The sequence below is a fragment of the Molossus molossus genome, unplaced genomic scaffold, assembly GCF_014108415.1.
Source record: "Molossus molossus isolate mMolMol1 unplaced genomic scaffold, mMolMol1.p scaffold_m16_p_18, whole genome shotgun sequence".
Classification (NCBI taxonomy): domain Eukaryota; kingdom Metazoa; phylum Chordata; class Mammalia; order Chiroptera; family Molossidae; genus Molossus; species Molossus molossus.
In genome coordinates, this window is record NW_023425353.1 from 29,272,331 (window position 1) to 29,294,956 (window position 22,626).

General features: G+C 50.5%; 2 protein-coding genes across 4 annotated transcripts in view; one reads left to right on the forward strand and one right to left on the reverse strand.

Annotated features, from left to right (window-relative positions):
* TMEM43 (transmembrane protein 43) lies at nt 1–18,032 on the reverse strand. Its single transcript, XM_036266108.1, has 12 exons — nt 17,886–18,032; nt 15,562–15,711; nt 14,569–14,703; nt 13,817–13,911; nt 12,476–12,525; nt 12,128–12,197; nt 11,174–11,244; nt 9,825–9,946; nt 9,184–9,258; nt 8,291–8,392; nt 5,189–5,306; nt 1–2,409 (listed from the first exon to the last, which is right to left on the reverse strand). Exons 1-12 carry the CDS (start codon nt 17,895–17,897, stop codon nt 2,207–2,209), a joined length of 1,203 nt encoding a protein of 400 aa, XP_036122001.1. The 5' UTR covers nt 17,898–18,032; the 3' UTR covers nt 1–2,206.
* CHCHD4 (coiled-coil-helix-coiled-coil-helix domain containing 4) overlaps nt 15,269–22,626 on the forward strand; it is a 20,266-nt gene continuing 12,908 nt past the window's right edge. The window contains exon 1 of one of the 3 annotated variants that reach the window (XM_036266110.1): nt 15,269–15,338. In XM_036266110.1, coding sequence (XP_036122003.1) covers nt 15,305–15,338 — 34 coding nt within the window. In that variant the 5' untranslated portion in view covers nt 15,269–15,304. Of the gene's footprint in view, nt 15,339–18,362; nt 18,464–18,629; nt 18,694–22,626 lie in introns of those variants that run through there. The other 2 variants (XM_036266111.1, XM_036266109.1) reach the window with 2 other exon arrangements.

Genomic DNA, 22,626 nt, shown 5'->3' on the forward strand with positions numbered 1-22,626 from the left:
ATGTTTGAAAAGTTTAATGTCACAGAAAAGTTTTCTATATGTATTACTGTAATTTTAAATCTATACTGAATAGGCCTAGTAAATGCATATATTCACCAATCACCGCAAGTAAATGCACACAGCTAGGGCGAGGCGTGGCGCACGTCAGAATTTCTATTAGCTGTCAGAACATTAGCTGGCATACGTTGGGACACCAGAACCAATTACTGAAAGTGATGTGGTGTGATAACATGCTAATCATTCGCTGAACATTTACAGGCAGTGACTCTTGGATTTAAACATGTAGACTATGGTTATAGGTATGTTGTACTGATTAATATCAGCAAAATTACCAATGTTTTTTCCAACATATGGCCTATTTGCTAAAATCTGTTAAAAATAACTGAATAAAAAACAACTTGTTGATTTAATTATAAGCAAATTAACAGGGTGTTAATTGTCACATGATATACAGACTGGAAATTTTGCCTGTTAAATCCAAAGTTCGTTAAATCAAGGGTTTACTGTACTGTATTTTCCAAAAGCATCCTTTGAAGGTTAGAGAATCACTGAAACTGCTCATGATGAATAGCAGTGAACTATTTCAGTCCTAAAACTCATAAGTCATCTCTGAGGCCAGCTGTCTTTACCATGAAGAATGTCTTTGTAACACAGATATAACAGGACTAAGGGAGAGACTATTAGATCACTATTTTCAGAAGTTCTGACCCCCTATTCAACTACCAAATACTTGCTAAAGCAGCCACTCCCAGCAAGGCAGAACAGTTTCCAAGTAGTGAAAAGATAAAAGATACACAAAGAATCTTCTAGGACATCAAGGTTACGACATACTTTCTTTCAAATGGTGTGAGAGTAGTTGAGAAACTTAGGAAATATGTGGATTAAGCTTGGGTAGATTTTATTTTGGAGGAGCAAAGTAGTAGACACTTAGCAGATAAAACAAATCATAGAAGCAGCCACTGGAGGCCCGGCCACCTGTCAAAAGTACTCCCACGATGAAGGGAATGAGGCTAGACAAGAGCATTCAAATCTATAGCAAGCCTGAGGCCTCTAAGTCTTGATTTTGGCTTGGGGGGGGGGGGGGTCACTATGAAGGAGCACCAGATAATGAAGCTTCCAACCTTTTCCTTGAATGGTTGGCTAAAAACTCAAAACTCTTCAAGTACATAGATAGTGTCTGATGCCAGAGGACTAAAAAGGAAATGCTTTACTCTGTAGAGATTCCCCAACTCCTCCCAGAGGGAAAACAAATCCTTTTCTAACACTTGTTTCAAAAGCATCTTAAAGCTTCCCAGTGACCCAGAATACTGACAGTGGTACTTTTTTTTTTAAACCAGGTTAGTGAGCCCCATTTAACACATCTGTGCTCAGAATTAACTTCAACTAACAGATTAAAGGGTATCTTTTTCTGTAACAGTCTGAAATGTTAGTCATTTAGGAGGTTTTCTGTTTTGCTTTTTAAATCTTATTTCAAAGAATTCCCTCTTATGGTAGGAGGGTTCACGTGAAGTGAAGCCAACAACAACTCAGGCCTTTGGAGATCTACACACTAAAAATCATCTGCCAAACCATAAAAAGAGTGTAAAGCCCAAAAAAGTCCAATTTCCCTCATGTCCAGTAGATTTTCTCTTTTTGAAGTCTCAAATCAATTGTTACATCCACAAATGGTTTATGGTGCCGCTGCTTTGCAGGGTATGGGCTTAGTGTGTCTTGGCAATCCAGTACCGATTAGAGACAACCGATGAAGGTGGCCTTTTAGTATCAAGGGCACAGCTAGTGGTTGTGGCAGAGCCCTGGCATTCCTCTCGAAGGATGAGGGGCAGGACGGGGTAAGGCAGCAGGTCTCTTGAATGTCACCTCCTTGACATCTGAAGACATCAGCTAAGTGAAGCATGCGAACCAGCCACACACAGTCCCAAGAAAAGGGAAGGAAACAAGTAGGAGAATGCTTGTCATACTGCCAGGTAAGTGCTGCCTCTGCCCATCAAAGCTGCTCACTGACAAGAAAAGGGGTGGAGAGACGTTAACATGAACACCAAACCCGACATAAGTGCACACTGCCAAGTCTGGCCCCTTGAAGAGTGGAGCAGGTGCAGAATCCAAAACCAATGCGGGCCCATGCTCTGGTGTGGAGCAGGGTCAGGGGTGGGGGCGTGACCTGGATCCTGAAGCTCAAATGGGTGTCAGGTGGATGCCAGGGCCAGTTTCACTCCAGCTTTTTGGCTGGCACCCGTGTCCGGGCAATGATGATGGGCACCAGGGCCAGGCAGGCAATGAAGAGGGCCCACAGGGGCCGATAGAAGAGCCAGCCAGCAGCCACGGTCAGCAGGGTCAATGAGGTGGCCACGCAGAAGGCAAAGGCCTTCAGGCCAATGTTGACCAGATCTCGGAAGACAGGAAACCAGTCCACTGTGGGGAAAAGAAAAGCAGTAAGGCTTCCGAGGACACCATGTTGCACATCTCAAAGTCAGCAGATGCTTCCTATCTCTAGACAAGGATGGGCCCTTGATGCCAGGTGAGTAAGGGGAGGAGAGGATCAGTGGTGGAAGGTAAATAACCTAGAGAGGGCTAGAAGATCCAGAAAGGGAGGAGACCGCCCTCCTGAGCTGCACGGCTGGGCACACAGAGCCACCTGCTGCACTGCTCCAGGGGAGGAGGAATGTGCCAGTGTTTTGTAAGCTTTAAACTGTATGTTGAAATCAATCTGAGGCCAATATAAAGACATCTGACTAGCCCTGGCTGGTTTGGCTCAGCAGTTGGAGCGTTGGCCTACGGTCCAGAGAGACATGGGTTCGGTTCCCACTAAGGGCATGTGCCTTGGTTGCAGTTTGTCCCCGGCCCTGGTTGGGTCATGCAAGAGGCAGCCACTCAATGTGTCCCTTTCACATTGATGTCTCTCTCCCTCTCCCCCTTCTCTCTCTCTCTCTCTCTCTCTCTCTCTCCTCTCCTCTCTCTCTCTCTCTCCCCCTCTGCCTCCCTCCCTCCCTCCCTCCCTCCCTCCCTCCCTCCCTCCTGCTCTATCTGAACAAAATATTGAAAAATGTCCTCGGGTGAAGATTTTTTAAAAAGACATTTGACTGTAACAGTGGCAAGTACTATTTGCTGCATACTCAGGAGACTGGGTGAACCCTTCTGTGGGTACCTATTTGGGCCCCTCAGCCATTCCTGGAAGTGTCTGTTCATTCACGCTGAGGGAAACAAATTAGCCTCAGTTGGGCCCTGCCTCAAGGATCTCAGAGGCTACTGGGCCAATATGAAATCTAGGACCCAGATAAATCCATCTGGAATTACCCTGTCCTTGGCCTGTCTAGCGTCCTCAGGACGGAATCCTATGGCTGCTATCCACTGGGGGAATCTTCACTCAGTTCCCAGGAGGCCCCAGTAGTCTGGTGCCATTGGGTTTGCAGAGCAAGCCCTGGTGCCCTGCCCTGACTACAGGATCCTGCAGGCCACCGCAGGGCTCGTGTTTGTCCACTCTCAGGGAGCACCCCTATCCGGCCCTCATAATGAGCAGAGTTCACGTTTTCGAGCGTTGACCATGTGTCAGGCACTACATGCACCATCTCATCAAACCCTCAGGCCCACCCCCTGTAAGGCCAGTACTGTTTTTTTTAATCCTCACCCAAGGATACTTTTTATTGGTTTGAGAGAAACATCAATCAGTTGTCTCCCATATACGTCCCAACTGGGGATCGAACCCACAACCTAGGTTATGTGCCCTGACCAGATATCAAACCCCAAACCTTTTGGTGTATGGGACAATGCTCCAACCAACCAAACCACCTGGCCAGGGCAAGGTCAGTACTATCCTTCACCTCATTTTACCCACAAGGCCACTAAGGCCCAGGGAGTTCAACTTGCCCAAAGTCCTACAGCTAGAAAGCACCAGAGGCAGGACTTAAACTCAAGACTGTCTGAGCCCAGAACCTGAGCTCTAAGCCATTGCTCTGAGCCTTGAAAGGACAGGGACCTTTGTCCTATTCTTTGTGTGGTCTCCAGGGCTTAGAACAATGTCTTGCACACATCAGGTGCTCAGTAAATTCTTAATGAATGCTTTTGTGCTGCAGGTTCCTGAATCACTCCCCCTGCACTTTGGCTCTCTCCATGCTCTGAAGTCTACTCTGAGTCTGGAACGTCAGCATTGCAGATGTGGAGAGAATCAGGATCACAGGCAGTCAAGAGTCAAAGAAGGGCCCTCTAAGATACACTCCAACCTCCTCATCTTGACAATAGGACAAGTCTCCAAGGGGAAATGGCCAATCCAGGTCACCCAAACACGATGGACTTAGTGCAAAGGAAAAAGATGGAGGGTTCTGTTCAAATGCAGATCTCTCCTGAATGGTACCCAAGATGCGGTTGGCTTTTCTGAGCACAATTCAGCTCTCCCAAGAAAACCTCAGAGAAGTGTCCTTCCCCTCCCTGCATCTGTTTCCCATCTGTAAAATGAAGAAGGTGGCCCTCCCAGCTCTGATAGTCTGCGATATGCACCCAGACCTCGTCCCAACTGGAACGGGTAAGTGGGGGAAGAGGTTTCTGTTGGGGCCCAGAGAAGGCTGAACAGAATCATCTGACTGGACAGGGACACACTGGGGTAAAGGCTCAGATGGAAAGTCCTCCAGAGCATTGCAACAGTCTACACCCTGCCCTTTCTCAATCAGCCTGGGTGCAACTCCTGAGCCAGGCTGGGTCACTTGAGCAACTGCTGGGCTCACTGGTGCCAATCTCAGGCTATGGGAGCAGGATGGCCCAAGGGTCCAGAACTCTGATATAACAAGATTTCAGGTCCGGCTCACTGCCAGGGCTGGCCAGCCTCCTCGCCATGGCTGTTCAGTCGCGGAACGAAGGAAGGAATGAGCAAGTGAATGAGCCAGTGGACAGATGGGTGAAGTAGATCCAGACCCCCCAGACCACAGAGGCTACACCAGCCTCCCAGGATTGGCATCCACTCTGCCCTCACCCCCTGAAAATACCTTGTCTCTCGAACGTGCCTACCTTTGTTTATTCATCCCAAGCTATGGAGTGGGGACTCATGCCCAGGCCCGGCCCCAGGTTGCATACCGTCAGGCCAGAAAGGCTGACAGATGGTGTGAGTTTCTGGCTAACAGATGGTGTGAGTAGCATGGAGGAGGCACAGGGAGGCTACAGGAGGGCGGGCAAGACCCCCCCACCCCCATCTCTCCTCACCTACCCAGGGTATAGAGGATCCGCGTCATGAGGTTGAGGCCCATAAACATGGCCATCCAGCCAGCAGCCCGCAGGCCCCATGTCTTCATAGAGTTGCTCTTTTGTTCTCTAAGAAACACCTCCTGCAGGACAAGGTGGAGGAGTAGGGTGTTAAATCTCACATCTGAGGGGGTCACCAGCCTACCCAACTGGCAGGGCAGGTGGCTGAGGGGGCCATGCCAACACAGGAGACTGGACATTTCTGAACAAACCAGAGGAAGACAGGGGCACACCTCCCACCCAGGTCTAAGCGCCTCCCCAGCCTAGCTCAGCAGAGCGAGGTGCACACAGATCACTGTGGAAGGTATGGGCCCTCATCACAGCCCACCTCCCCCGAGAGTCCTTGGTCCACCACCTCACCTGGAATAAACCTGATCCTCCCTCATACTACAGTGGTACCTTTCTGGGGTCACTTATCAACAAACATGACAGTGGGGACGTCTGAGTGTGCCTGCAGGCGCTATGAGAAATGCTTCTGGTAGGGAATTGAACTTAATCTTGGTCACTGCTCATGGCATCTGGGACACCTCTCTCCTGGCTTCCCTCCTACTTCTGCTCCTTCTCGGTCTGCCGGGCACTCCTTCCCTCTAAATGCTGGGATTCTCTAGCTGCTTCGGTCTACACTCTCCACCCGGGAAATCCACCTTATGTCGGCGCCCCTCCAGTCGGCTGCAGCCCTGGCACCTTTCTGAGCCTCACCCCTGTCGCTCCCATGGCCTATGTGACATCTCCACTTCATGTCTTGGCGCATCTGACACTGACACTGGAGTTTCCACTCCAACCTGTTCTCTGTCATCTCCATCTCGGCAAATGGTACCATCCACCCACCTGCACAAGCCAAAACCTGGGTGTCAAATTTGGCTTGTTCCTCAGCTCACCACCCCCATCCAGGTCAACACTGGGTCCACATGTCCTCAAATCCTCTCACCACCATCACCTCCTCGCACTAGAACCTCTGCAGTAGCCTCCTCCCCACTGGCCTCCCTGCTCCTGCCACCCCCACCTTCTCCATGCAGCAACTGCCGAGACCCTGCCACCTGTGCCCCAGCCCCACTGGTTGCTTGTTGGAGACCAGGTCGAGCGTCCTCCTGCCTCGGGGGCTTTGCACATGCAGTTGCTCAGCTGAGAGGATGTTTTCCCACAGGTACACCTGGCCAGCTCCTATACATTCTTCCAGTCTTGGCTTAAATACCATTTCTTCAGAGAGCCTACCTCGTCATTATCTATAGTAATAACAATGTCATAGCTAACATTTATCAGTCACGGTCCTAAGTGCCTTACAAGTGTTACTTAATCCTCAAAATAACTTGATGAGGTAAGTACACTCATCTCCATTTTATAGATGAAGAAACTGAGGTTCTCAGAGGATAATTAACATGCCCAGGATCTCACCCCAAGCAGTTAACTAAGCTATAAGCATAGGGCAGGGTTCATGTCTGTTTTGTCCCTACGTTCCTGGTGCTTAGTATGTTGAATGGAAAATCTTCACAACAACTAAATAAAGTAGAAAAAATTGCAATAATCATTTTAAATTTCCATTTTACAGAGTGGGGCAACAGATTGGGAGGATAATCAATCAGCTCAAGGTCCTGAAGACAGCAGAAGGCAGAGCAGGGCTTGAGATGGGGCCATCTCCAGTGTCCACACTGCACTCCTATCCCCAGGGCTGAAACCTGGACAGCCTGACTCACAGGGTTTGGGTTTCTCAGGGTCCCAGGCTGCCTTCTTGGCTCAGGGCCTTCTCTCCCTACTTGACAGAGACCCCAGACCCTGTGCTGGAGGCCCACGGTGACCAGGAAGCTCCTGCCCATCTGCAGTCAGAGCCTTCCCTCCTAGGGAGTTGTCTAAGCCATGAGCCCATCCCTCCTCTCTGGGGGCAGCTCTGAGACCTGGGCCTCTACCTGTAGGAGGATGGAAGCCTGGGGACAGGGTTGGAGCTCTGGGGCAGAAAGGCCTGAACAGGGCTTTCTAATTTTAGAAACTCCCCAGGGGGCCCTGAGAGATGCTGGAGGAAAGGGTGACTCATGCCCTGCCAGGCTGGGAGGTGGCAGCCCCACCCTGAGGTTGGCAACCCGCTCCTGGGCTACAGCCCAACCATACTCTAGTCCTGGCTAGAGAAGGCCGGGCCCATGCCACACCCCTGGGCGTGCAGTTGCTCAGCTGAGGGCTAAAGTGAGGGGGCTGACACTGAGGGCCTAAACCCTGACACCTGCCCACTGCCTTCACCCTCTCAAACCCTTCAGGATACAAACCCAGCAATCCTATTCAAAAGCAAGCACAGAACCACAAGTGATACACTGTGTTCACCAACAACGAAAAAGCTCTTTCTGTTACAGAGATGGATTTCCTGCTTGAAGAAGAGTGGCTAACTTTTAAGGCATGCAATTGAACTAACTGGTACATCTCTGTCCCCCTCTTTTTGGGAGAGGCATGACCCTCCCTCTTCCTTCTACATATGGGAACAGGGGTGCCCACCCTCACCTGGTCCTGGGACTCTGCAGCTCAAATCCCTTCACCACCCACCTAATGCTCTTGAAGCAGCACCCCTCACATGGGGCCCCTGCCTGCTCAGTAGACTTCTTCCCCTGACCCCTCTCTCTGGGCAGTGGCAACACACTCCTTATGCCCCAACAAGGTGAACTCTGACCTGCCTGGACTACTTCCGGCACTGACCCATTCTCTTCACTTGGCACTCCGCAGAAATGTTACTGAGGGACATTCCTTGACCACTGTCCAAGCAAATTTCCTATTATTATGCCCATTCATCTCAGAGCAATCCCTCTGCCCTTCATAACACTCAGCGCAAGGTGCTCTTACATATTTTACTAATGAATCTCTCTCTCCCATAAGACTGGAAACTTGTGAAGGAACCTGTTTTGCCCACTGTTCTATCCTTAGTGCCCAGCACAGTCTGGCACACGGGGAGATGCTTACTCCTATTTCTTTTTCTTGCCTTGTTGCACTGGCTATGAGCTATAGCAGTAGGTGCTTATTTAATAACCTTACTAAAGTCTCAGGGAGGGAGATACCAGTCCCTCCATCACAGAGGTGGGCAGCAGCAACTCACCTCTGGTGAGAAGTCCCCATGGTGCAGGAGAAGTAAGGTGTCCCCAGACTTAGTGGAATACGGAACTAGTTGGTCACCCCGCTGCCGGGCAATCACAGTGACCTGGTCAGGGAATTTAGTGTTAGAGCTGAGGGTGCAGTCCCAGCACCCCTCTGCACTGTGTGCTAGAGAAGTGAGACCCATGCCATCCCGCATCCTGAGCCTCTCTCCACACACTGGCCTGGGGTACAGCAGCTCCCAGAGCGCCTGCTAAGCTGCTTCATTTGAAGCTCCAGGCAGGATCCTGGACAGAAGCAGGGGCTGGGCTGGGGGTGGGACTATAGATGACTGGAGCAGGAATTTGAGATAAAGTATTGAGAGCAAATATTGGGGGCTAGCAGAGGAGGGGCTGCATGTCATTAGAAGAACACTTGTTGGGCATAACTGTGAGATCCCCTAGAACTACAATTCATTTTTTTTCTCTTGATTTTTTTTTTCTTTATTGATTTTGGAGAGAGAGGAAGGAGAGAGAAATGGAAACATCGATGAGAGAGAACATCAACTGGCCACCTCCTTCATGCCTCCCCACTGGGGATCAGGCCCACAACCTGGGCATGTACCCTGACCAGGAATCGAACCGGCAACCTCTGGGTGCATGGGTCGATGTTCAACCAGAGCCACACCGGCTGGGCAGAACTACAGTTCCTAACCTGTGGTCTACTGATATCCATGGGTGGCTTCAGGGGACACAGACCTCTGACGGTGCTCAAAGGCATGCCTAACTGCGAACATGAGCACATGGACACAGTTCCCAGAGGGGGCGTCTAAAGCAACACTCATGACATTCTCCACTGTGTCCATGCCCAGGAAGAGTAGGAAGCCCTGCCGTAGTCTACCCGGAGAAGCTACATTACCACATGAGCTGGGCCCAGGTCAGGGTCGTCACTGCTCAGCCCCGAATAGGAAAAGGACACTCGCAGGTCTCCGACCTGGGGGGTGGAAGAGAAGTGGGGTGAGTGAGGACAGGAGCAGTCAGCCTGGGTCTGGGGCCATGGTTTTGTCAAACCCTCCACTTACCCTCTTTTCCCACCTCCACAGCTTTACCCAGGTGGCTCCACCGCCTAGAGTGCCCCTCCCCTTCAGTTTCATTTGGCCAAGTGCAGCTGTGGACTCCACTAAACCAAATCAGAATCTTTTTTTTTTTTTTTAATCCTCACCTGAGGACATTTTTCCATTTTTTGTTGAGACAGAGTGGGAGGGAGAGAGAGGAAGAGAGAGAGAGAGAGAAACATTGACATGAAAGGGACACATCGAGTGGCTGCCACCTGCACGACCAACCAGGGCCGGGGACAAACTGCAACCGAGGTACGTGCCCTTAGCAGGAACCAAACACGGGTCTCTCTGGACCACAGGCCAACGCTCTAACTGCTGAGCCAAACCGGCCAGGGCCCAAATCAGAATCTTAAGCAAGAATTTAACTGCTGTGTACTGTTGGGAGATGGTACTTCAAGAACCCCGATCTATGCTATCTAAACAGCCCAAGCTCCCTGTGCACCTCCGGATATTTGGGGTTTTCACTGTGGTAGAAATAGTCTCCCCGGCGAATGATGTCCACGTGTGGGTCCTCCAGCTTGGACAGACTCAGTGGCTTGAAGTTGTCAACTTTATCGATGAGGCCTGAGAGAAACAGGGTTATTAGAGAGTGGCGTGCGACTTGAAACATCCCTGATCCCCTCAGCTTGACATCCTTCCCATCACACCCTCACACAGCCCTGCCAAGTTGCCCCCTCCTGGCTCATCGTGGGAGGTGGCCTTTGCACGCATGACCCCCACCCAGAGTGCCTTTCTTTAGCACCATCACTTCCACAGCTGTTCTTTGTCAGCCCCATTTCAGCCTCCATCCACCTCAGGAAGACTTCCTTTCCCTTCTCTCAGTGCAGTCAGACCACAGCTCTGGGAATGGGCTTAGCTCCGTGCCCATTCCACCTTGGGTCAGGTTATCCATGTCCCAGCCTGGCTCCCATGCTGCACGGAGACCAGTTGAGGCCAGGGCTGGCTGGCACAGCAGACACTAGCTGAGTAACAGGGAAGATGGCAGACAGGCCAAGCCCTGGATCCCGGCCTCTCCTCCCTCACGTCGGTTATTTGGGCCCTCAGTGTCTTCTCTCCCCTCTTCCTGGGTCAAGCACAGGGACAGAGCCCTAGGAATTACTGTGGCCAGCAATACTGCTTTGTCCCTTGAAATCCTCTCTCTGGAATAACTCGGGGGTGGGGGAGGGGAAGGCGGGCAATGAACTACCCACTCCCTGGCACAAGGCTAGATGCCTTATGGGGCTCAGTGGTGGAGCCCAGGGAAAGCCTTGTCTCTACTATGGGATCAAGGGCTGCCTGAGGAAGGCTCTCAGCTTTGCCTGGTCAGAACGGGCACCAGTACTGAAGCAGTGCCTGGCAGTCAACCTCTGGAACAATCTCCGTGTCAGAGGAACCTGCCCAGGGTGGGGGTGTTTTACACGAGTCCCCACCTCCTAAAGATTTGCCTTTCCTGCCCCGCCGGTGCAGCTCAGTGGTTGAGCATTGACCCATGCACCAAAGGTTGCTGGTTCGATTCCCGGTCAGGGCACATGCCCAGGTTGTGGGCCTGATCCCTAGTGGGAGGCATGCAGGAGGTGGCTAATTGATGTTCTCTCTCATCAATGTTTCTCTCTCTCTCCCTAAAATCAATAAAGAAAAAAATTTAAAAAAAGATTTGCCTTCCCTCTGGCCCCCAGCCCAAAATATGATCCTTGGAAAGGTGCTGGCTAATCCCATGCCCAGGGCAGTGGGGCACCAGCTCCTGGGAGTGGCTAAATGGAAGCACAGAGCCTGTGGGTTGGCAATGGCTCACCTGACGGGCCAGAGACTTACCTGCCGAGAGGAAAAACCTGCCAATTTGGACAAAGGGAGCTGTTGCCGTGAATGACTCCACTGCCATTGCACTGTGGGAGAGGGAGGGAGCTGTCAGTGAGGCAGGACACCAGGTGGGAGTTCTTTGAGTCCCTTTGGGTTGTGCTCAGCAGAGTCTCTACCCAGGGGACTCCTGCAAGTCCAGACAGCCCAGGCACTGCAGACACCTTGTCTTTACCAGCAACTCCACCCCCTGGATGTTCGAATCCCCCTTCCCTGGATGATGCATCCTCTTCTGTCTCCTGTCCCCAGAGCTTCATACCCTCTTGCTTAGACCCCTACCAACCTGTCTCACCCTACCCCCAGCCATCAGGTGGACCTTCCATGGACTTCACACCCTCGCTGACCCTTCCCAGCCCCAGGCAGTATCAAAGCCCACTGTGCACATTCAAGGCCCTCACTGGCAGCCCACCCCATGGCTGCACGCAACCCACACTCCAGGCGTGCTCCAGCATTAGGCCTGCTCCGCCTCCATGTCCCTGAGCTAACCTCTCTGCCAAAATCCTACAAAGGCCCAGATCAAATGCCACTGCCCCCTGAAAGCCCTTCCTGATTGTCCTCCCACCCCCGTGGCTGACTGTTAACAAATACTTCCCTGGTACTACACAAGCAAATCCCTTTAGGCACTCAGTCCAGGCCTTATATTCATGACTTGTTTGAGGGTAGCTTGTGTGGGGTGAGGGAAGTTGCATCTTGCCTCTGTGTCCCTGGTTCTCAGCACAGGAGCTATCCTACCCAGCACCCAGCCTTGTGCCCGGGACAGGGTGGTCAACACAGACCAAAGTATGGCCTACATGTCCAACACCTTTAGCAAGGCAGAAGTAGCTCAAGCCCATTACTCAGATGAGAAAGCCAGGCTGGAGACATGCCAGCGGCAGCCAAGGCTGCACTCAGGCCTGGGAGCCCAGCCCTCACCTAGGGTTTTTGTGGCCAATCTCTCGATCGAAGTTTCTGCTGTTGACTATTTCCGACCTCCATTCAGTGTCTGTTATGGGAAAAGGGAACAACTCAGCAACCATGGTAGGAGTAGCCACATGCCCAAGGCACACTTGCCCCTCATCCTCTTATCCAAGCTCGTGACCACTCCAGGGCTCAAGGGGCAACTCCTGGAGCCTCGCTGGATGGATGGGAAAGCAGGGCCCTGAGGACCAGCACCCAGGGATCCCAACACCTGGTTCTGTGCCCTTCTCCACTGCAGGGATGTGCCCAACATCTGTCCACAGGCCTGGGGTGTGGCCCTTGAGAACAAGGACCTGTACTCACTGTAGGAATATTTCCTCTCTGTTTTCACCTGCCCGTCCTCGGTATACTCCCTGCAGGAAAGCACAGTCCCAGAGTCAGCACATCACTCCTGAGGCAGTCCCATCTCTAAGCATCTCCAGCTGGAAGCAACTTGGGGACCCAAACTGCCCAAATGGAGCAGGCCTTGTCTGCACCAGCCCAGAGACAAAGGTGCTCACTCCCTGGCAGACAGCCAGCTCCAGCCCTCAAAGGCCCTAAATGGAGAAGTGTTTTCACATCTGAACTGAAATCTGCCTCTGCCTAGTTACATCAAGGGTCACAGCTCCGCCCTCTGGACTCAGAGATCTGGCTGGACCCTCTGTTCCAGGACAGCCTCATGGAGACCCTCCATAGGTGCCCTTCTCCAGGTTGAGCTGCCCCGGCTCCCCCAATCACCTCTCCATCTCTCAACTCGTAGTCCATGTGGCTCAGGTGGGGCTGACCTCACCCCTAGCTCCAGGTGACCCCACCCTCGCCAATGAGAGCCTCCCCTAACACTTCTGTTAAAACTGATAGGATAGCCCTGGCCGGTTTGGCTCAGCGGTTAGAGCGTCGGCCTGCGGTCCTGAGAGACCCGGGTTTGGTTCCCACTAAGGGCACGTACCTCGGTTGCAGTTTGTCCCCGGCTCTGGTCGGTTGTGCGGGTGGCAGCCACTCGATGTGTTCCTTTCACATCGATGTTTCTCTCTCTCTCTCTGTTCCTCTCTCTCCCTCCCACTCTACCTGAACAAAGAATGGAAAAATGTCCTCGGGTGAGGATAAAAAATAATTAATTAATTAATTAATTAATTAAAAAAGCATCAGCCTACGGTCCAGAGACCCAGGTTCAGTTCCTACTAAGGGAATGTGCCTTGGTGGCGGTTTGTCCCTGACCCTGGTTGGGCCGTGCGGGTGGCAGCCACTCCATGTGTCCCTTTCATGTTGATGTTTCTCTCTCTCTTCCTCTCTTTCCCTCCCGCTCTATCTGAACAAAAGATGAAAAAATGTCCTTGGGTGAAGATAAAAAAAAAAACTGGTAGGTGGACACTAACAAGTTTGCAGGTTAGATTCCCAGTCAGAAACATGGATGGGTTGCCTCTCACACGTTCCACATCCGGGGATCAAACCTGCAACCTAGGTATGTGCCCTGACTGGTAATCGAACCTACAACATTTTGGTGTACAGGATGACCATTCAACCAACTGAGTCACCTGGCCAGGGCTCTCTGATAGGAAGATTTTATACTTTAAATTTCAGAAGTGTCAAAATGAAAGCCACCTGCATTTTATCCTAACATCTGCACCTCCTCTACCCCCAGCTGATTCTCACTCTCTGGTGCCTCACCTGGACTCCTCGGTTTCTACCCACTGGTACATCTCCACGTGCCGCCGCAGCTTCACAGCTGGAATATGGACCCCATAGTTTGGATCAGACAAAAGCTTCAAAAAGAATCAAACAAACCAAAAATAAATAAATAAAGGACAAAATTCACACCAGCCCAAAACGCCTGGCTCGGGAGAAACTAGACTAGAAAAGAAACAGGTATAGAGCACAGGGACCGGATGGAGAACTCTATGGCTGCTTCATGTGGGGGATCGAGTGAAGCTGCCTGTCCCAGATTCTAAATACCCAGTGTCTGTGACATGTGCCGCACAGTACAGGCTCAGACTGCATGGCCAAATGGCATGGTGCCAACAGCACCGTATTTGGTGTTCAAACAGGAGAGGTCCGATAACCAGAATACCTTTGTGGCCTTGCACTAGACACACATGCTAATCATAATCATAATCATAATCATAATCATTAAAACACCTATTTGTAAAGCTCATACCACGTGCCAGGCACTGTGTCAAGATGTTAGCTACTTAATTCCACCAAATCTTCAAAACTGGCCCCCCAATTTGTTACAATTATTCTCCACATTTTACCAATGAAGATGTTGAGACTTAGAAGTGATGAGCTGCTTAGTGATGGGGTCAGTAATCACGCCCACGTATGTCCATCTCCTAGGTCCATGCTTTCAAAATCCTCAACCAAACAATATCTAGTGGTGTGCCCCAAGCCTCCAGTGGGTCAGCAACCATTGCCAAATGTACCTTGGATGTCCGCAGGGCCCCAGTGATATGCACCAACCTCCCCTCGTTCTCCGGAGCCACACTATGGATGCTGTCGGGGGACACCACAAGTGAGAGCCCCTCAGCCAGGGTGGTTGCCGTCTTCAACGCACGGCCCTGTGAGCAAAGGGGAGTGAGGATTTCAACAACTCAGGCATAGCGTGATACAGTGTCTCAGCCTGATAGTGTCCCAGGGCAAGCATGGGCCTCAAAGAGCACTGAGACTGCCCTTCCAATTTTACAATTGGAAAACTAAGGTCTACCAAGGGGCAGCGTTGGGACTAGAACCCAGGATTCCTGCTTTCCCAGGCAGACCTCTTCCCACCACCCCACTGCCCTCATACTAGAGCTAGCTGGTGTTTTATTTGCCCTGTATCCCTTCTCCCATTTTCCTCTGCCTTCTCCTCCCCTCCCCTACTCTCAGTTCATGTAATTTACATGGACCAGTTTATAGTTTAGTACAAATCATGTGACTCAGGCCTAACCAATCAGGACATGTGTATTGGCCACAGGGACTGGTTCAGAGAGGACTGAGACCCAAGCCAGGACACAGAGATCTCTCTACAACTGTTACTAAAATCATTTAGAAGGACCCTGGAATTCCTTTGCCACCATAAAGGAAGAGCCTGCCAAAGACAAATCCACAACAGAGAAACACAGACAAGAGATGGAGAAATGGAGATTCTTGGTGACCCAGCATGAATGCCTGGATCCAACCATGCCTGAAACTGATGCTATTACCAGGATTTCAGGTATGTAAACCTATCCACTCCCTTCCCACTTATTTCAGTTGGTGGTGGTGGGGTGGGGGGGGTGGAGATCACAACAGAAAGAATTCTGATAAATTCAGCATCTCCCTCTCTCTGTTATAAAATCTAGGCCCTTATTACTAAATCCAGCCTCTGCATTCACAGCCTTTGCTCCCTGATGCTACAAGGACCCTCATTCTGCACAGAGAGACCCTGAACATTTTACCTCATTGGTAAAAATTAAGTAGAAGGAGAGTAGAAAGGTCATGAGACCCACAAACATCCCACCCGAGGTCTCACTCAGCCGCTCCAGGAAGCCCGGCTGGGGATCAGTCGTAATTTTGACATGTTCTCTTCTGTTACTTGTATTAGAATACTAAAAAAAAATAAATAAAAATTAGTTTTTTAAAATAAATGTCATTATTTATACTCAATTTTCATTTTTATTATATATGGTAAAAATGCACAGATATTAAATGTATAGTTTTGGTGGATTTTGACAAATGCATACCCTATTTGACCAACATCCTGATCAAGATACAGGTCATGTCTATCACCCCAGAAAGTTTCTTTGTGTTCCTTTCTGGCCAATACTCCTCTCTCTCCATTTCCCAGAGTTAACAACTATTTGTTAATGGGGTAGGTAGTGACATGACATGCCCAGTCCACACTCTGAACCAAATTCTCTATAAAAAGGATGGTGGAGACTTCCTCTGCTCATTCCTCATTACCCACCCTTATACCTCCCCTAGCCTTTCTTCCTTCCCTTCAAAGCCATCTTGATGTTGGTTACATATTGTGTGCTGAATACCTATATAACTACTCAGTGACACAAACCCTCCCAGTCCCAGCACTCTAGGCTCAAAAGTAATGAGAGGTGGGAACAGAGGTTGACACATAGGCCCTGAAAATTACTTGCTGTGCAACTGTAGATAAGTTGCTCTACCTCTCTGATCCTGTTTACTCACTTTTAACATGGAGATGGTAAACAGTACCTGTAACAGGATAGTAGTTACATTGATTAAAAATTCTTGTCACCTCCCTGCTTCACCCCACCAGGGCTTGGCAACTCCTCCCCTAAACATACACCAGGCTACTAGATGAATCAACAAAGACTTGGCAAATACCCAAATTCATCTACATTCCTTGGCAAACGTCAGGTTCCAACATACTCAAGATGGTCTCTGCCCACGAGGATGGACCATTCATGCTAGATTGTGAAAAATATTTTCATGTATTAAGTACCTACTATACACCAGGCACTATTGAAAGTACAACCTCCCTTAAACTTGCCCCCAGGTCTGCTTGACTCCAAAGCCTGCCATTTGCAGCATGTTCCCATGACATAACCTGCCAAGCTGGCTGTGAGACCCGGGCAAGTGCTTTCGGAAATTCCCTATCTGCAAAGTATGGTGGTGCTGGTATGGGGCCAGACAGGAGTCCACCTCTGGGGACAAGTCAGTCTCCTGACTGCCCTCTCCTCTGGCAGACTCTGGGTCTCATGGACCACCTCTGAGGCTTTTCTAGGTGCAGCATTCAAGGCTTCTAGGCCTCCAAGGCAATTCTAACCTGGGGCAGAGTGCACTAGGGCTGTGGGTGACACAAACCCTGCCTCTCAGAGGGTGTGGGAGGCAGAGCAGACCCTTGGGGACAGAGAAGGGGCCTGGAAAGAGGGTGTAACAGGCCAGGAGAGAGTGGGTAGGGCACTCCACCAAAGCAGGGGGTGGGGGAGGGAGTGTCTGGGGCTGGCAGGGTTCCCCAGCTGGCTCCAGAAGCATTTTCACAGAGGAAGGGAGTGGTGAGTCACTAGCTTCTCCCATATACAGCACCCTGGTGGAAAGGGCCACTCGGTTTGTTGAATGAATGTTGGGCTTACGTAGAAAGGGTCCTGAGAAAAGCTGGCTACAGGGAGAAGCCAGCAGCCTTTTTAAAGGAAATCACCTTCCGTCAGTATCTCTCTAACCGAATCCACGCTAGCAGGATGAGCAGCCCAGCAGTAGGGAAATGCTACCTTACAGTCATCCTAACTCCTCCGCTCCCAACAAGGCCTGTGGAGCTCACTGCCAGCGCAGACAACCCTGTGTGTCCCTTGCTGGACAGCTCCACCCAGGCGGTATCGGCTTTCCCACCTTTCCCGCGGGGCTGGCTCCTCTCTGAGGTTTCGTCCAGCGCCGCAAATTTTGAGAACAAGGGCCTAGGCGGTAACTGGGAATGAAGGAGGGGCTGCGGGGAGGTGCCACGCAGAAGTAGATCCCAATGTCCAGGACAACACGTCCTGAGTCTCCCTCCCCACAAATGCACGACCCTAGGCTGCGGTGCACCCATCAATACAGATAAAAGGGGTCCGGAGTCTGGACAGGCTACGAGAATGAACAGACGGACTAGCGGCCAGAAGGCATAGACACAGCAGGCAGAGGGAGCTAGCGGGGCAGCTGCACAGATAAGGGTCAGTCAGACAAGCAAAATGGACCTAGGAGGCCCCGCGGGGAAAAGGAGGCCCCATGACTTGGGGAAGTATGGGTGTGGCCCGACAGACCAGGAGACACTCACATTCGCGACCATGGTGGGACCCGGCTCGCCTCCCCGTCTCGCTCTGCTCAGGTAGGAAAGGGGTTTATGGCCACAATGCGGAGTGCAGTGGCCTCTTGCCTGCCTAAGAGTTGCGAAAGCCTGCGTGAAGCCCAGAACCAGAGTTACAACGTTACCGCCCCGTGGTCTCCACCTTTTCTGCTCATGCGCGCCGCAAGGTCTTTTGGAAAATGTAGTCTGGGTAGGTGCTTTCTCCACGAAATTGCAAAATGTATTGTATATCATTGATGCGCCTGCGCATCGCAAGACTTTTTGGGAAGTGTAGTTCCTACGGCTGGAGGGTTGCCGAGCGGCGCGCGGCCTGCCGGGAAATGTAGTTCTCGGCTGAGGGGTTTTCAGGCTGCGGCTGGGACGGCGCGGAGGCAGGCGCGCGGCGGGCAGGCCTGGAGGGGGCGGGTTCACGCGGGCCCCGGAGCCTCCCGCCCTGCCAGAGGAGAGGTCACGGTGTGAAGCCGCCGCTGTCGCCGCCGCCGCCGCCACCACTACTACTGCGGAGTCTGAGCGCTGGGCTGCAGCCATGGCCTACTGCCGGCAGGAAGGTAGGGAGGGTGAGCTGCCCTGGAAACCGGCCTACGAGGGCCTGCCCACGGTCTGTGCTGCTCCCGCGGGCTTCGGCACCCAGCGACCCCATTGCCGGTGCGGGCATCCCGAGGCAGCGCGGGGCAGCCGCCTCGGGACCTTTGGAGCCGGCGGGGCGGCCGGGTTGCCACCCCCGTTTTGCAGATGAGAAAACCGAGACTGGGAGGAACGAGGCTGTTCCAAGGTCACGGTGAGACTCGAACCCGAAACTCAGAGGGGCCAGTTAGTGGGAGAGTTTATACACTAGACTCGAGCCGGTAAGGGACGCGCTGAGCACGTTTCCTCTGGCTCTCAATAGGGAATGTATTGTCACTAATTATTACTGTCGCTCTTACCACACACCACGTGTTACCATTTGCACGCGCCTTGTAACTGCCCTGAAAAGTTGGCCCTCAAGTTAGGTGTTGTGCTAAAGTGGTAGAAGTACCAACAAGAACATTTATTGAGCCCAACTACATACCAGGCACACAAGGAGCTTCGTAGGGCTTATCGTTGATCTTGCAGCGACCTTTGTAAGTCAGACTCTGTTAAGACCCAGAGTGACTTAGCTAAAGCCACGTGATGGGTAAGTTGTGGAGCTGGGGTTTGAGCCCTGGCAGTCTAGTTCCAGAACTGCACTATCCAATCTGGTTCCCAGTGGATTCCAGGGACCCCTCTCTGCGAAGACACCTCCCACCCCCCACCCTCCACTCCACACACTCATAAAAAGTTGGGGTTGGAGAGTTCAAGAGCCTCCAGGCCTCAGTATCCAAACTTGTAAAATGAGAAAAAAGAAGTTGGTTTTCATTCAGTCAACAGATATTCATGAAGAACCTTCTCTGTCAAAGGTAATGGGGATGGTAGATACATGAGAAGCTACAGAGAGAGTTGGAACTGATCCAGAAATTCTGTGGTGAATAGTCCAGCTCCCTCAGTTTCATTCAGGGAATATGAAGCCCAGAGGAGATGACCTACCCAAGGTCATACATCAAGTTAGAGAACAGCTTAGTCTAAAATGCTAAGCCTTTTTTCTCACCCCACCTTGCTACTAGAATTCTTCCTACTTTCCCGGGTCATAAAGCCATAATACTCACTAATGTTGCTAGTGAGTACTGTTTATGTTGATTAATACTTAACTGTGCCGTGGACAAAAGACTTGTACCCTCACTACTGTGTTAGACAGTAGGCTGCTTGATTTGAATTTTCTTTCTCTGAATCTCTAATTTACTTTATAATTTAGCTAGTAATTGTGAGCCTTTGGGGTATAATGAGTCTGTGCAGATAAATAAAACCCCTCCTGGCCCTTGAGGATTTCTAGGAGTCACAGGTTCTCTGGGAAGTAGAGACAGGCTTCATTTTCCACCACAGTATGGGTCCTTATCTTTTCCTAGTTCAAAGAGCCTTCTCTTTCTTAGTTTAGGGATGAGAATTGAAAGCACTCTATTTTAGGCTTTCCCTAGTTTATATCTTATCCACATCTAGTGTCCCCTAAATCCCCAACTTTTTGTTGTCGTTGTTGTTTTTCAATCCTCACCCAAGGACATTTTTTCATTTTTTGTTCAGATAGAGTGGGAGGGAGAGAGAGAGAAACATCGATGTGAAAGGGACACATCGAGTGGTTGCCTCCCGCACAACCCAACCAGGGCTGGGGACAAACTGCAACCGAGGTACATGCCCTTATTGGGAACCATAGGCTGAGGACCGTAGGCTGAGGCTCTAACCACCAGTGGCCAGGGCAACTTTTTGTTTTTTTTATCCACCAATTTTTTTATGCTTCTCATAGGACTTTGAAAAATGATCACAAACTCCTTGCAATGTAATGGCTTATAGAATCCAACTCCTGCCTGATCTAGCTCCAGCCTGATCTCTAACCACTATGTCACTGCTCAGCCACACTGGCCTTTGGCTGTTCCCTGTGCCTGGTGCATTCTTAAGCTCTTCCCATAGCTGGCTCCTCATCCTTTAAGATTCATCTCAAATATCACCCTGACCCTCGGTGTCTTTCACATCCTAAATTTTCTGAAATTATTTTGTTTATTCTTGTCATTTTATTTCCTATCTGTTTTCTACCACTAAGCTGAGAGAATTAGATGGGCCATATTCCCAGAATCTAGCACACGGCCTGGTACACAAATGGGTGCTCAAGTCTTTATCGAATAAATTTATACATATACTTGCACTCTGTTATTGAATCACTTGCCTATGGGTTCACCACCACCCAGCCTCAGGTTAAAGGCCTTAGCTTGGCATTCAAGGCATTCTGTAACAGGACAGCCTTGCTCTCTGGCCTGCCTACAGTCAGTGCCTCACTGTTCCTTTCTTTAGTTTCCTCCTTTTCTAACGCTGAACCTGTCCTCTTCTGTTCAGTCAGCAAGCATTTATTGAGCACCTGTGACATGCCAGCTACTGCACATATTAGTAGTGAGCACAGGTGACAAAATCATGGCATGGTGGACACTCCTGGGTTGGATATGCTCAAAGATTCTGATGTATAATGATCCCATGCATGTTCCCGTTCCCCTTTCTGGGGAAGGATGAGATCACCCATCCAACAGTGTTGTCTAACATGCTTAATGGTAATAACCATTCTGTCTTCCTGCCCCTCTGTTGCATGTACTAATCCAGAGTTCTATTTCTCCATTTATTTTTTCAACAAACATTGATTACCCACTATGTTCTGGGCACTGTTACAGGCTCTGGGGATACTGCAGTGAATGGAAAAGATAAACCCATGTCCCTAAGGAGCTGACATTTTAGTGAGGGAGATGGGTGGTAAATAAATGTATAACATGTTAGGTGAGGAGAAGTGCTCTGGAGGAAAATAAAGCAGGGTAAGGGAGATGCAGAGTGGTCAAGGAAGGTGGCGTCTGAGCAGACTGTATGAAGATATCTGAGGGAAAATGGTACAGGAGGAGAGAACAGCCTATGCAAAGGCCCAGAGGGACATGTGTGCTTAGTATATTCAGGTAAATGAGAAGGTGCTGGAATGGTGGGAGCAAGGAGTGGAAGATGGGGTCATGGGAGGGATGCAGATCTTTCTAGACATTTGAAGCTAGAGCTAACCTGATTCGATGATGGAGGGGTCAGAAGAAAGGACTCAAGAATGGCCGTACAGAGAGTAGAACTACAGAATTGTCTCCGTATGCAGCTGCTCATCCAGTCCTCTGTTCTCAGCCCCACTCCAAAGTCCTGGTTTCAGAGGCCCCTGCGGCCTTGGATTCCCACACTTACCAGGGTCCTGGGTGGGGACTGATTTTTTTCTAGTTGACTGCCCCTTCTTGTGCACTTTGGGTTCAGCGTTCTCCATTCACTATGTCAGAGAGCACTTTTCTGTCAGCTTTTCCTCTTCTGAAACTTGATTGACATCTCTAGCCTCTGATTCTCTCTTTTCCTGGCCATCTTATTCTGGTCATTTGATGCCATTTGAGCTGGATATCCAGTAAGAGCAGAAACTTGTTTCATTTTCTTTGTTTACCATGGTAGGTAAGGCTGAGTTGGGGGTGCAGGGGCCGGGTCTCTGAGATCCCAACGAAGGTTCCTGATTACCCAACTATTTGGCATTTTTAGGACTGGTTCTCTCTTTCACAGTTAAGTCTGTTAGGAGTAAGTAAGCATTGTCTTTGTATTCACTTTCTTTTTTTTATCCTCACCTGAGGACCTTTTTGCATTTATCTTTAGATAGAGCGGGAGGGAGGGAGGGAGGGAGGAAGAGAGAGAGAAACATCAGTGTGAGAGAGACACATTGACTGGCTACCACACCCACAACCCCAACCCGGGCCAGGGACGAACTGCAACCGAAGTACTTGCCCTTAGTGGGAACCGAACCTGGGACTCTCTGGTCTGCAGGCCGACGCTCTAACCACTGAGCCAAATTGGCCATAGCCTCCTTGTATTCACTTTTAAACATTCCAGGAAGTGAAGGCCTGAAAATATGTATATTTCTTTATAAATCACAACATCACATCTGTCTATCCAGTATAACCTCTCTCTCTCTAAGGAGGGAGGTTCGGGAAGGTGCTTGAGAGGACTCAGCCCTGTGGGAGGGACCTGGAAGATTCTTGGTGGGATTGTGTTGAACCTGTGATTCCCACACCTGTCTCTGTATCACAAGTACCTGTGAAGCCAGTGTGCAGTGTGAACATGC

Bases quoted from the DNA above. Each gene is read 5' to 3' on its own strand.
- TMEM43 (XM_036266108.1), bottom strand. The intron at 14,704-15,561 runs GTAAAATGTTCA...CTTTGCTCACAG, and splicing joins ACTTAATTTTTACCAATGAG to GGCCGTGCGTTGAAGACGGC. The intron at 11,245-12,127 runs GTGAGGGCTGGG...CCTCTCCCACAG, and splicing joins ATTGGCCACAAAAACCCTAG to TGCAATGGCAGTGGAGTCAT.